This window comes from Solea senegalensis, linkage group LG11, assembly GCF_019176455.1.
Source record: "Solea senegalensis isolate Sse05_10M linkage group LG11, IFAPA_SoseM_1, whole genome shotgun sequence".
Taxonomy (NCBI): Eukaryota; Metazoa; Chordata; class Actinopteri; order Pleuronectiformes; family Soleidae; genus Solea; species Solea senegalensis.
The window spans coordinates 14,046,757-14,060,609 of NC_058031.1; the positions used below are offsets into that span (position 1 = coordinate 14,046,757).

The 13,853-nt window shown below is 39.4% G+C and overlaps 1 protein-coding gene across 1 annotated transcript in view; it reads left to right on the top strand.

The window, feature by feature from the left end:
- cntn3a.1 (contactin 3a, tandem duplicate 1) overlaps window positions 1-13,853 on the top strand; it is a 67,920-nt gene that overhangs the window by 17,462 nt on the left and 36,605 nt on the right. Inside the window, exons 3-5 of the mRNA XM_044037368.1 lie at window positions 60-192; window positions 4,605-4,780; window positions 12,772-12,867. Coding sequence (XP_043893303.1) covers window positions 60-192; window positions 4,605-4,780; window positions 12,772-12,867 — 405 coding nt within the window. The remainder of the gene's footprint in view (window positions 1-59; window positions 193-4,604; window positions 4,781-12,771; window positions 12,868-13,853) is intronic.

Consider the following 13,853-nt stretch of genomic DNA (forward strand, 5'->3'; position numbering starts at 1 on the left):
ATGCCTCACCAGCACATCGCAGTTGATGTAGTTTTTTCTTTCTCTGGTTTCCCACACAGGAAGTGGAGTCCAGCTGAGGCCCATGTTCACCAAACAGCCTGGCAGTGTGGTGTTTCCCTTTCAAGCTGGAGAAAATCGCAGAGAGGTGGTGTTTAGCTGTGAGGCCGAGGGCCACCCTCTGCCCTTCTACAGGTAACATACGCATGACCTTTTGCATACAGTTTCTGCTTAGTTTTTTGGGTTAGATTCACAAAACCTTAACTAATACTCTACAGCCTTCACGTGCAACATGTTTTACAAAAAACTAATGCTGGGCATATCCCACAAGACTGATATATGAAAAATGGAACGTGGCGCACTGAAATGCTGTCCGACAGGGGACCATCACTTTATGAATTGAGCAAACATAAATGAACCACAAAATCTAATTTGTAATTTGCAAATAAAATATATATATACATATATATATATACATATACATATATGTATATATATGTATATATATATATCTATCTATCTATATATATATATATATATATGTAGATTCACCTTTTTGTTTGCAACAAATGGAATTTCGCATGCTCCAACTCTCTCCCTGGTTTTTTGTTTGGGATTCTGTCCATGGGCGGGCCTTAGGTAGCTGCCTGCTGATTGGCCACAAATTAATTGATCAGATATATACACAGTAGCGGACCGTGGGGTTTCAGTCAGGGCCTTCAGTAAGAAAAAAAACAAAAAAAACACGCCATAGCGCACACGCACATCACTGCGCATCTATAGTCTACATACAGTCTACTGCATCATTGCCACCACATCTTCCGTTAAGTCACTCAGCAAACGCAATTTCACAAGCCACTATATGACACAAAAACAAGCTTCCACATAAGCATAGGCGTCAGCTACGCGGCGGAACACGTCCCCGACACTATTTATGATCAACAGTTTTGTCCTCACCACTTCTAAAAAATGTTATAAATTTATCATTAACACTCCAACTACGGTAAATGATGTACCTCTTCGGTGTAGGTCTTCCTCTTGAAATAATGTCCTTCTTTTCTCCAAACGATCGCCATGAGATCGGTGGTGTTAATGCAGTGATCATAGCTTACATCAAAACCCGCCAAAGGTTCAAACGTCGTTGATGACAACAGCGGGGGCTAGCGCCAGACACATCGCTGGGCCTGGGGCGTTCTGTCACTATGATATCACATTTTGATTGGTTGACAACACACGTCAGTCAAAGTTATAACCAAATAGGAAATGGCAGCTTCAACGAAAGGCCAGCAATACTACTAGAGCAGGTCCACGGAGCTATGATGCATTTACATACAGTATATGTTTATATATATATATATATATATATATATATATATATATATATATATATATATATATATATATATGTATGTATATATATGTATATGTATATATATGTATATACAGTGGTGGGTTGTCAGGGCCAGCAGGGCCTTCTCTGCTGACAATATCAAAAAAGTATTTTTTTTAATTATTATTATTATTTTTAATAATCAAATTAATTTGTGTCTGAACATGTCTGAATTCAATTACTTTTTCAGTATGTTATGATTATATTTCCAGAAAGAATATGGTTGTTTTTTGTGAAGCAGAGCTGGATTTTCCTGGATGTCATTAAACGCATCATAGCTCATTCCAGTAGCCAATCGGCAGGCAGCTTGCTTACAAAAAACCAAAAGAACAAGTGCAAAGAACAAGTTTTGAGCGCAAACGCAAATGAGGCGGAGCAAGCGAATTCCGATCATTCCAAAAAGTGTATTTTCAAACAAATGAAATACATACAATACAATACACAAATAATTTTATTTGCAATTTGTATATTTTGATTTTGTGGCTCATTTTTGTTTGATAATATCGACACAAATCTAATTATATAAGGGCATAGCTAAAGAAGTAACTGGTATTAATTGCAGGAATGATCATGCATAAAAAATACCTTTTGTATTCTGTGAAACTGTACTAAAATCCTGTGATTTACATTTTAAGTCATACCACCCAACACTACCAAAAACCTAAATGAGACTGTATTGATTGCCCTGGAAAACTGGGGGATTGGCGGGCCTCATGGCTCGCCATTGGTCACTGACTGCAGTGCTAAGCCTTGCTGTCAGTCATGGTTAATTTGAGAATGATGAATTAATTAGCCTTAGTTGCTGCACTGTCATATTTTTTGCATTGCCAGATAGACATTGATCTGCTGCAGCATTTCCTGTTGTCGGTATCAGTGACCATTGGGAACATCAAGTGGACGGAGAGGGTCTGAAGGGTCGTCCCATAACTACACCCGCGAATGTTTTATGTAGAGAATCACTGCCAGGGGCTGTTCAGACACTGCCACGGGGCATCTGATATGGAGGTTATCGTTACACAAATCCCACAATAGACAAAGGTGCACACAAACAGTATTTGTTCCTTGTGCACGTTCAGCACACTCGCCTTATGTTTTTCCTCCAGGGACTGTGGTAGAAACAAATTGATGTCCAGCGCCTCTGCTGTGGAAATGAGGACAAATGAAAACAAATGGAGAACGATGATTTGCAATGAAGCGCATCAAGTGCATGTACTATTAATTCACAATCTATCAAATGGGTTCAGATAGATGTTGTACTCCTGTCAGCATAATTAAATGCAAATTGCAAAGCTAAGCATTTAATGTGTAATAGGTTGCAATGATCTCTCATAACATCAGCATATGCAGCCGTTAATGTGGCTGTAGATCTTTGGTGCTATGCCTAATGGACACAAATTGAAATGAATGTACAAGATCCTATCATTTGGGTCAGGTGCAAAGATGCTATTTCAGTGTCTGAATAGTCCTACTTTTTTAAATAAAAACAATTCATGAAGTTTTTTTTTACTTTTCTGACCCTCTGATATCGAGTTCCAAGAGAGTGTCCTGCTCCCCACCTAATTCATTTAGAAATTGTCACCAACTGTGGGCGTTTATATACCACATTAGGATGTGATTCTTTTTTAGATTTAGCACAAGCTGATAGGATCAATTTTTAGGATGGAGCTGATGTTTGGATGGACACTGCTGTGATAGTTTGTTTGCTCTGCACACATCACATGGCGCTGTCATCACTATGAGAAGTTCCTTTTTGAAATAAAGGTCACTGTTGACAGCCTTGGAAATGACTTCTGGGTCCTGGTCTGGGTTCAGCAGTATGACGTCGTATGCTTAGTGACTCCTCACTGAGGTGAATATAGACAGGTCTATTTCTGGGGCAAAAGGACAAATTCATTTGTGTTATACTACCCAACGACCGCTGCCGCAAAGGACTCCCACTCTAAGTTGTCACCATGGATCCTTGATTTTTCTCATCTGGAACCTTCGGAACAGTTCCAGCATCACATCACTAAATCAATCCAATCAGCCAATCTGCTGTTGAGCACCACTCTGCTGCATATGTCTCCCTCCATTCAGCCCTTCCCCCCACTGGCTTTGTTAAATGTTCATGGACAAAAGAGGGAGGAAGGTAGAATAGAAACATAAAGATAGCTTTTTCTCTCAGAGTTGTACAATCTAATTGAGATGGAAGAGCTAACGGTTAGCGTAATTGTGCCTTTTTTCTTTCCAGAAAGAGCTATTTCAAAAACGTCTGCCTGTGCAAGTCTCACTTTTATTGATAGATTGTGTTCTTTTTCCCCTCAGTAACTGCCATTTGTGATGAGAGTGAAAGTATTACTTGCACATTAACTTTGTAGAGAATCTCAAGCACCAAGTGGCTTTATTAAATTTGCCAGAATATATTTAGAAAGTTTTGTGCTAAATGAAATTTGAAAGTCGTTGCTTTTCACGTGTTGTAAGAGGCTTGTAAACTCTAATCGCTATTCACAGTTAATAGAACCTTGTAGTCTGTGTAATTTTTTTTCCGATGACATGGTCACATGCATCAGCACAGCAGGTTTCCTTGGAAATAGAGCTGCAATTATGCAAAGTGAACAACAATAAGTCTCTTAAATCAAAACGCAGACGTCGTGTTTAGTTAAAAGTTGATTGCTCACAATTGCATTTTGCTCTTCTCTCTCTCCCCGCGTCTCTCTGTGTGTCTCTCACAGCCACACACAGACACAGAACTGCTGGATTGTTGTATTACTTTAAAGAATGTTTAATCAGAGGACGGCATTATCCTGTGGTTTGCTTTTAGCCAACTTGTTTGAGTAGTGCTGGTTCTTGATCCTCCCCTGTGATAATCACTGTGATTGAACGCGAGGATGCTGATTTCGGGCATGATGAACAAGGACTCAGAAGACAAAGAACATGTCAGTCAGAATGTACTGAATTTGATTAGTGAGTAGGATTTGTGGTTGAAGTGAATAACAGCCTGAATAGTAATGAAGAGTGTTTTTGAAATGACCTGTTGCTGATTGTCCCCTTAATTTGAGTTATAGTCAATTTGTTTTTCCTTCCAGCAACGTCCGACTGTGTCGTCTCTGTTCATGTCTGCTCTATGCTATTATCCACTCTCTATTTTACCCTGTTGTCCATTTTTCACACTTTACACGGCACATAAACCTTCTGTATTAAGGACACCGGGTCATGTCTTGTGTGTTTGCATTCACAGGTGGAAGTTAAACGACTCTTTCATCCTGCCCAGACCAGGGTCACGTTACTCTCTCATGGGAGGAAACCTACACATCAGCCGACTGAATAAGGAGGAAGATGTTGGCATCTATCAGTGCTTGGCTTCAAACTCTTTTGGAACTATAGTCAGCAGAGAGGCCAGTCTACATGTCGCATGTAAGTAGAAATCCATCCGTTTTGCACTTGTCTCCAGCTCGGCTGGACACATGACAAAATGTTTGTGAAACCTTTTGAAAAAATGACCTTTAGTGTTGACATTAATTCGGTATTAGCAGGCACTGCAAGTTTAACTAGTATTACACACCAGCATGTTTTTTGCCTGCTGTTGACCAATGGAGATTTCTTTTATTTTGCTCATATATCATGCACATTTAGACTTTTGAAACTTTAGAGATGCATTGTGGGTAATGACAGATCCAGGGTTTGACAATGACAAATGATGTGTGGATTGATGTGTTTTGAGAAGCAACAATTTTGATGGGTTTTGTAACTTTTCATCAGTAGTATGGTATGTTATAGAGCTCCAGACGTCACGCGACTCGGTTTCTATCAACCAACATCCATCATGGCAGCCTAACATGCAGCAATGTTGAGCGGCATCGGTGCTGGATTCAACCTGTCAGAGTTCACTGTGCACTTTAAATCCAAGGAGCTCAACCAATATATTGCAAAACTTGACAGACTTAATAAATCTGATCCTTATAATATCCCGGCTTACTTTTTATGAGTTTGGAAGAGAACGCTATTCCAAACTGGCAACATCCAGAAATCCTTAATTTCCTCATCAACTTCCACTCATCTTACTCCAGAGAGTCACTGAAAGCTTCCAAGCAAAAATATAGCTCTTGAATTTGACATTTCTTAAACTGTGTGTCTCCTTTTCACCTTCACCTCAGTTCAAGTTTAGATATTATGATCTAAGTGCAAGTAAGTACAAGTTTATTCATTATCAAACTTTGCTGAAAACGTAATGTCTGTACTTTGTCATCAGACCCACACATTAGGTTGATTCAGCAGACTATTATGCGAGAACAAGTATCTGTTCGTTTTCCTTTAATCCTGACTAAAACACCGCCACTTGTGCTTACTCTGCCTGGCGGTTCTAAACTTCTCGCACACTTGTGATAAAGACTTGATTGTGTGGTGGGCCTTGACAAACTCCAGTGTAGTCGTTGCTTTACAGCCTTCATCCATCACATTTTATAAGACCAAAGTCTCAGGCATCTCTGATGGCAAGGTGAACTTGAGGCCTCCACTCTTGACGGGCAGCCCATATCAAATGACAGCTCTTATATCTGTGGACAGATGGTGCAGCTAGATTGAATTCTGATGTCTGTTTCTCTGCCATAGCAGAGGCAGAGATGATCCTTGGCAGAGAGCACCAGAGGTATCCATCTCACCACTGTTTGGTGATTCTTTGTCACAAAGTACCATCAAATCTTTAGCATATAGGACACACCGGTGTCCTAGGTTATGCCTGTTGAGCATATTCACATTTCCAATTAGTTTTGGGGTCCTGACCAGAACTGTATGTCACCGTGATTGGTTTCATCCATCACCTGAGCCTGACCTGGAACCTGCAGCTTTTTTGTCATCAAATGAGAGCAAGCATCAGCACAGATGTGTCACGCACCTTATTTATTGCTCGTGGTTTAACGTAATTAAGTGCACTGTGTGATTGAGCGCGACACAAGTCAAGGGAATAATTCATTGGAGGAGCAGCCAGTTTTGAGTCACGATGAAGTCAGGTGTAATAGACTCCAAAAGACACCAAACGACTTCCGTCTGTCCCTCAGTCTGTCTTGCAATAACTCTGTGAGACAAAAACCAAGGTAAAGGCCATTGATGAAGAGAATACAAGGATCTATTTTAAAGTCCGGCTCGTAATCCCATCTGACCCCAGTGCTTTCAGCTGCACTGCATAAAACAATTGTAGAAACAGTGACTAACGCGGTGTCATTATTAAAAACAGTACAGTGCCGTCTCAAGCAATGTAATCTATATTTAGTAAATTATTCATGGTAGTTAATGCTGATGAAGATCAGTGTCTTAGATTTGTGCCAACTGCTGACGCCCCACGGCATTAAATTTGCATTGCATGAATCTACATGTATTTAGTTCAGATAGCCTACATTTAAATCCTCTGAAAGATGGATGACATAACAGGTTCTGTTACCATCTGGTCAGGGCTTAAACGTCTAAAAGTATAAAGGTTCTTGATCCTGTTGACAACGCAGACTTAAATGTTTAAAAGGTTCTGCTCCCCTGCTGCACTGCTGGAAGGAATAATCTAGTTGGTTATCATGCCAGATTGAGTTTCCTAATCTCCAAGGGATATTTTTGCTCTAAGTGAAAGGATTATCCCTGCTGGAAGATACAACTTTATACAACAGATTCCGGGGTCTTTAATATAAGTGAACTAGATGTCTGACACATTGAGGGGAGATGGTACAGCCCATGCAGTGCTGCTTATTCAGCCACAAGGGTAACAGTGTGTTTAATGAAGGGTGAAATTGCTATATTTATGAAGGAAATGCAGGATGCGACTCACTTGTGTCTTTGTGCTCGTGATTCCTCCTTTCAAATTCAGTCCTGTAATTGCGCCTCATATAGCTCTGATCAAACCCGACCTCCTTATCCATATAATTACTTTGCCCAATTTCTATCGCTCTTTATTTCGTCTGTCATTTCTATTAGCTTTGTACTCGCTACTCATTGTTGTTGCCTCAGGTAGAAGTTAAGTCTGTTTTCAGCTGAAAAGCATCTGAGGAAGGGGCGATAACTTTCTTATCAGTGCTCAATTTGGGTTTTAGATCATCTTTCAAGGAGGGAGCGCAGTGGGCATTTTTTTCTGAATGCCTCACTTCACTGTAGTGCTGTAGCTGTCAGGAGAAACCAGCGGCAGGGCTTTGTCAGAATTGGGCCTAATTGATGCTTATCACTCCTGAAATGTCAAATGTCACTCAATGCTCATGCTTCACTGCATGATGATTCCCTGAGAACTCTTGAGAGAAGCCATTTTAATTCAGGTGTTTATTTATGTCTTTGCCTTTATATGACATGTTTATTTGCAGGTTTTTTTTTTATTTTTCTAACATTTGTTTCTTCATTTTGTCCCCTCTAGATGCTTTAAGTTAAAGCTAGGTAATAATAGAAAAGACTTGCATAATTTAGAGGAAGCACTCAGAGAGCAAACATTTCTTGAGCATGGATATCAATCAGCACCAAACTCTAATAATGTTATTTTTTAACTCGGTTGTTGCAGAGCCCTGTGGAGAAGCACTTAACCGAGACGAGCTCTTACGAAACACACTGGAGAATAAGTTAAAGTAAAAGCCAGTTATCTGGACCTTTGAGTCATTTAGTGGAATGTTTCATTAAAGACAGTGTAAAGACTTTAGCATCTTTAGACTCTGGACGCCATTTGCTGCCTTTGTCGGTCACATTCGAAGCGGTGCTGTGATGCGTTTTGACAACATCTGGACAATGAATCCACACTTGGGAGGATCCAGCCCTGGAGACACAGCTAGAGACTGAATGATGAGGGAAGACTATACTATATACTTTAGGTGTGGCTAATTGAACACAGGTGAATGTAATGAGGGCGGGGCATGTGTGGAGAAAGGACTGATAGATCTCAAAATGCCATTGCTAGACAAGTATATTGAGAAGTTCTGTGGTTCAACCTCCCTTCGATTTATTGGTATCAAAATAAGTTTAAAAGGGAGCCATTCTGCATAAATATTTATATAGACTTACATTATTGACTGACTGAGACCCAAGCCATTTTATATTTAATATTGAATTGAATTCATTTCAATTAAATGTGACATATTAATGCACTCTATCTTTGCAGGTAAATTGGGCTAACATAGAGAGAGATGAGCATCTAGTTTCCCTTTCCCCACTGGTTATTCAGAGGGACATACAGTAGATTTTGGTTTATTCTTTTCATGTCATATGTCTAATTTGTATTTTTGTAGCCACTTATGCTCACAAAATATAGTGAGAGAACACGAAAGGATGGGGATTTTAGAAGTGATGCTGATGTATATTGTTTGTCTGTCACGTACTGTACATACTTATAAGTTTCTCCCCAAGTGTGGCCCAAAAAAGGATGTCATGTGATATTATGTTATCAGCTGTGAACACTTGTCCAAGCTGAGTGAACCTGAGGAACTCACGGGTGAAACACATTGTTCACTCAACCCAGAGTGCAGTGGTTTTTCACTGTTATGCTAATCATTTCTTCCTTGGGCCGTAACGTAAATGCACAGAAATTTGAATCAAAACCATTCATAACTTTTTTTTTGAGTTACACTGCTCACAGAGAGACAAACACAACAAAGCTTTATCATGCAAATGAAGCATTAGCTTTAATGCTTAACGTAAACTAAATAACATCTTCTTGTCCTTGCATCGAACTTCAGTCATCTTCTGTTTTAGACTGCTGAAATGTATGCATGATATAGCATTTTCAGAACTTTTTAAGGGATTGAGAAAAAGTGAGTGGTAGTTGAAAATGATCTTTGGAATGATGACATTTGATGGGGAAGATAAAAAAAAAACTGTAAATGTCACCACATTAAAATGCTTCTACTCCCTTTAAGTTCATCAAAAAGGACATTAATACGATCATATTCCTGCCATCGTGAGCTGAGCTGAGCCTCTACTATGATTACGTAGGACTGACACTGAACTTCAAATAACAGGCAAATGTCCCCATATCACAAACTGTCCTCCTGCTCAAACTCTAACAACAATTCATTTGTTTCTCCCTTTCTGCAATCGCCTCTCATTCATGACAATGGGTCACATTGGACTAGCAGGTCCAAATAAATTCAAATTCAGATCCAATTTCATGGATCTAAAAACACTCTAAATAGCCTGAACCCAGCCATGGAGAGGCACATGGAGGTGCAGACCCATGATAGGCTTGATAAGATGATCCACAGGGTACAGAGCAGCTTGGGTTGTCAGGCATTGTTGGCTTTTAGTGTGTCTAGCTCATTTATGCCTCGCCATACTCCAAAGGAATATTAATCAGGAGAGTTTCACTCTTAGTGGGTGTTGAGCAGCGCCGGTATTTTCTATTCTGTGGGCTTGGTTGTTTGTGGTGTCCGCTAATGGAAAGAATATCAGAACAAAATTACCCAATTGCGTCTGGCCCCTCTGATCTATTGTGTTTTCAGACACAGCTTTGTTTACCTGACAGTAATGGCACACAGGTGATTGTTTGGGTGTTTCATGTACCGTACACTGCTAAACTTGATGGTAAAGCGTGAAGAAATAATAAAGTTGTCATGGAAATCTGGAAAAACTGAAGACTCTGTGCTCTTGATTTGGACATAGAGGGATCAGTGTACAGTCACACAATGCAAGTGGAGACTAGGGGAAAATAAATCTGACATGATCAAAACAGCATCAATTTCACATACTAGATATTCCACTAAGCACAGACTGATTGTTTATTTATCATGTACAGTGCTTAACACATTTATTAGACTGTCATAAAAATGAGAAAACAATACATATTTCAAAAATCCTTCAAAAACATCTTCTCTGAGAAGTCAGAAATTAATCAAGCATAACATTCCACCACTAAAACATTTTTTTAAATAACCACAAGTTGACATCTTAATCAAGAAATAATACTGTTCCTTACTATTTTCTTTGGAAAAACAAATATCTTGATTTAAGTGCTTCTACATACTGGTGTATTAACCATTACAGAAACATAGAAAATGATTTGGATGATTATCAATGCTGTTAATTTAAGGCATTACGTGGTGGTCTAATAAATTTGTAAAGCACTGAATTTGAACAGAAGATGTAAAAGCTACTCTATATGGCTGATATTAGTATCTGTAGATATACCCAAGGCTATGGTATCAGTATCTGGCAAGAAAAATGGTTTACTTATAGGAAAAGGGATCGAGGGTGAGAAACACTGGCAAAAAATGAGTGTGTGTGTGTGTGTGTGTGTGAATATCTGGGTGCCAAAACTGTCAGGTTGAGAAGTTGCAGCAGCTTGTTCAAGGACAAGCAGCAGTTGGTTTCGTACAAAACAGGAACCCACCTTTTGTTCATACCAGACAGCATCACGTAAATCCATAGCTGCAAGTCACAGTAACCCGAGTTATACAGAGTATAACATACCATCTTTTCACCAACACTGTTCTGTAGTGACTAGAACTAGAACTAGAATGGTTTGGAGGTCTATGCAGTTAAACAAATATATAAACTCAAACTTTGTACATGGAAATCAGTATCACAATTTAGAATTGTCCTTTAAATATGTTGTACTGTTGTTTTAAATGATTTCTGTTACCCTGGTTGGCTCAACGTTGACAGCATATTATTCCATCACTGCACTGGAATATCAACAGTGTGGAGAATATCTACTGAAAGCATTGGATCAAACCATTAAAAATCCTTACTACTGGGATATACTGTCTGACTCAGCAGGTTGAGCCGTGGCAGAGCAGCTGTAGTTTAATATGTTATCAGAGAGCGAGGGCACTACTGTATGCTGATGTAGGTGAAACGAGTGAAGCAACTATTTTTACTTTTAGCGCTGTCACTCCGTCTGTCAGCCAAGCACTTTGGTTTGGACTGACACGTTTTATTGGCACAGATATTTATGGACCACAGATGAAGTAGCCTAATGACATTTTCTGAACATCACTACACCATTACCAGTCGGTTGACGTTTTTGTGACATTATAGGAGGTGCAGAGTGTATATCCCTGAAAAAAAATAATGGCTAAACCCAGTTGCCTCAGTTTAAAGGTCCTGGTATTGTTTCTGCTAAATGACGGCATGTTGGCTTTTGTTGTTTTTGTTTATCACTTCATATTGAAATATTAAAAGACATCAGATAAAATAAGATATATGTTTGGATGAGCCTGGAGAAAGATAATTTTATTTCTGCCTCTGTGCGTTGCCAATGCTGGTTTATTTATATCGATGAGCTACTGTATGGCCTTCAACAATATTAGATACCGGAAACAGTGCCTAAGCTTCAGTTTGAATTAAAGTTTAGATTTTATTAAGTGTTTTTTTTTGTGTGTGTGTGTGTGTGTTTTTAAATTAAATTATTTTAAATACTGTGAATAACCGCATGACAATTTGACGTTACTTGACATTAGGTCATAATTGTTCCCACAAATATATCTGACAAACACAGCATTAAACATGATCATGGTGAATTAACAGATTTCTCACATTTCCTCGGGGGCTTTGTCGGATCTAGAGAGATTTATTGATGTCTTGCTGGTTTGGAGGGACCCAAACTGTGCCGAATCTGTTCACGCACAATGAGGCTGTACGTTAGTTGGCAATACACATGAATCATCCATAGATTAAGAATTGGCCACTGAACGCGTCAGCTCAATCTGTCTGCACCAAATATGAAAGCTACTAATTCATTTGTGAAATCATATGAGCTTCTTTTAGTTATGGTGATGTAATACTGAGCCGCTGAATGCTGACTTCCATTACTGACAAAGCCTGTAAAGCTAATGCATGTGATTCATTATGTAGCTCAGGTCATTCTGTTGTGCAGGGTCTGTCATTTTGCACTCTTCCTCTCTGTTTTCGTAAATTCACTCTTGATTATGTCATTATATGGCGGTGTCATATTTGGCTGTGCTGCCTGTGATATTTCCAAGAGCCACAGTGGGCAACAAAAGGCAAAGACTTCAAGGATTGCTGTCTCTATTTTCTTTCTCTCATTTGGTTGTCAACATGTAATCGGTCTCCATACAAATGATGTTTCAGTCTTAGTCATTTAATTGTTGCTGGTCTGTGTGCAGTGGATGAAACACAGAAAGTGATAACAATGTGCACTTCCAATTAAACTCACTCATGTGTGACTTATACTTGAGGAATTGCTTTCTGCTACAGTCAGAAGTGTTCAGGACTTTATTGCGCCACATGTGTGTTTATGCAAACATGGCACGAGTGGTTCATGAGCATTTGCATATGCATGAGTTCCTCATTGGTTAGTATCAGATTGGAAATTATTGAGCAACCGCAGACATGTTTTGTATTTTTTATCTCAGTGAGGCAAACCCTGTTTGCTTCCTGTGTGCTGCTTATTGATTTAGAATGAAATGATTGTGCTTTTGTGTTGTGGTAAACAGACCTGGAAAACTTCAAGACGCAGAGAAGAAGTCCAGTGAGGGTTCGTGAAGGTCAAGGAGTGGTCTTACTGTGTGGTCCACCACCTTACACTGGAGGTAAGTCCGTCTGATCAGTATCAGTGAATGTGGCCAGAAAGTGATTTTCCTTGTCTTGATTCCTCATCATGTTCCTGTTTAACTGGATAAAATGGAAGAAATGTTTGCGCTGTTCCCGTTAGATCTCTTGGCTTTTTGTTTGTGTGGTTGAGATCAATGGAGTGACTCATTTTTATGCCTTGGGACAGTCACTCTGGGCCTGTGGGCCTAATTTTCACTGGGCACAAGGAGCAACTTTGGCATCCAGAGTGGAGAGTCTGTCTGTGGCTGGGTCCCTGCCAGTCTGAGTAATGGACCTTCTCTCTGGAGGTGCTTTGTTTGCTTCAGATCAGCCCTTTGCCACCATGGCACTATCAGGGAGAGTTGGCGACCAGTGTTATTAACTTCTACACAGGGGTCTGAAAATAGCTTGTTGCTCCACCAGCCAGCGAGGTTACTTTTCTAGTGTGGAATACTGTTACCTTTTAAGGGTTGATGTTAAAGACTATAGTGATGTTATTATAGTATTAGTTTGGGTTAAATGTACAGTCATGACACACTGGTGAACATCTGTGATGAACTAGTAGCACTAATGCAGCACTAATACCATGTAGCATGTCAGTGAATAATGGTGCAAAAATAAAACGCAATTTAATCAGTGAAAATATGACCATTTGATCATCTTATACTTAATATGCTACAGAGAATTTGTAATATATCTTCATGTTCATTTTGTTTTTTCCTATACCATTCCTATATATATGAAGGGATTCCAGTTATAATTTCTGTGCAAAAACAAAAGAAGCACGTTTATTGTCAAGAGATTTAGGTAACAGACTCAGTTGCTTCGGCTCCTTGGTGTTAAACTGTGTTAAAACACTTTTTGTTTGACTGTCAACATTGTCCCAATGCGGAACAATGTGCTTCAGCTGCTGCAGAGAGAATAGTATCAGGTGTTTTTGTCGTATAGTCACAAGCATACCCGACACCGTGCTTATATTTGTAGT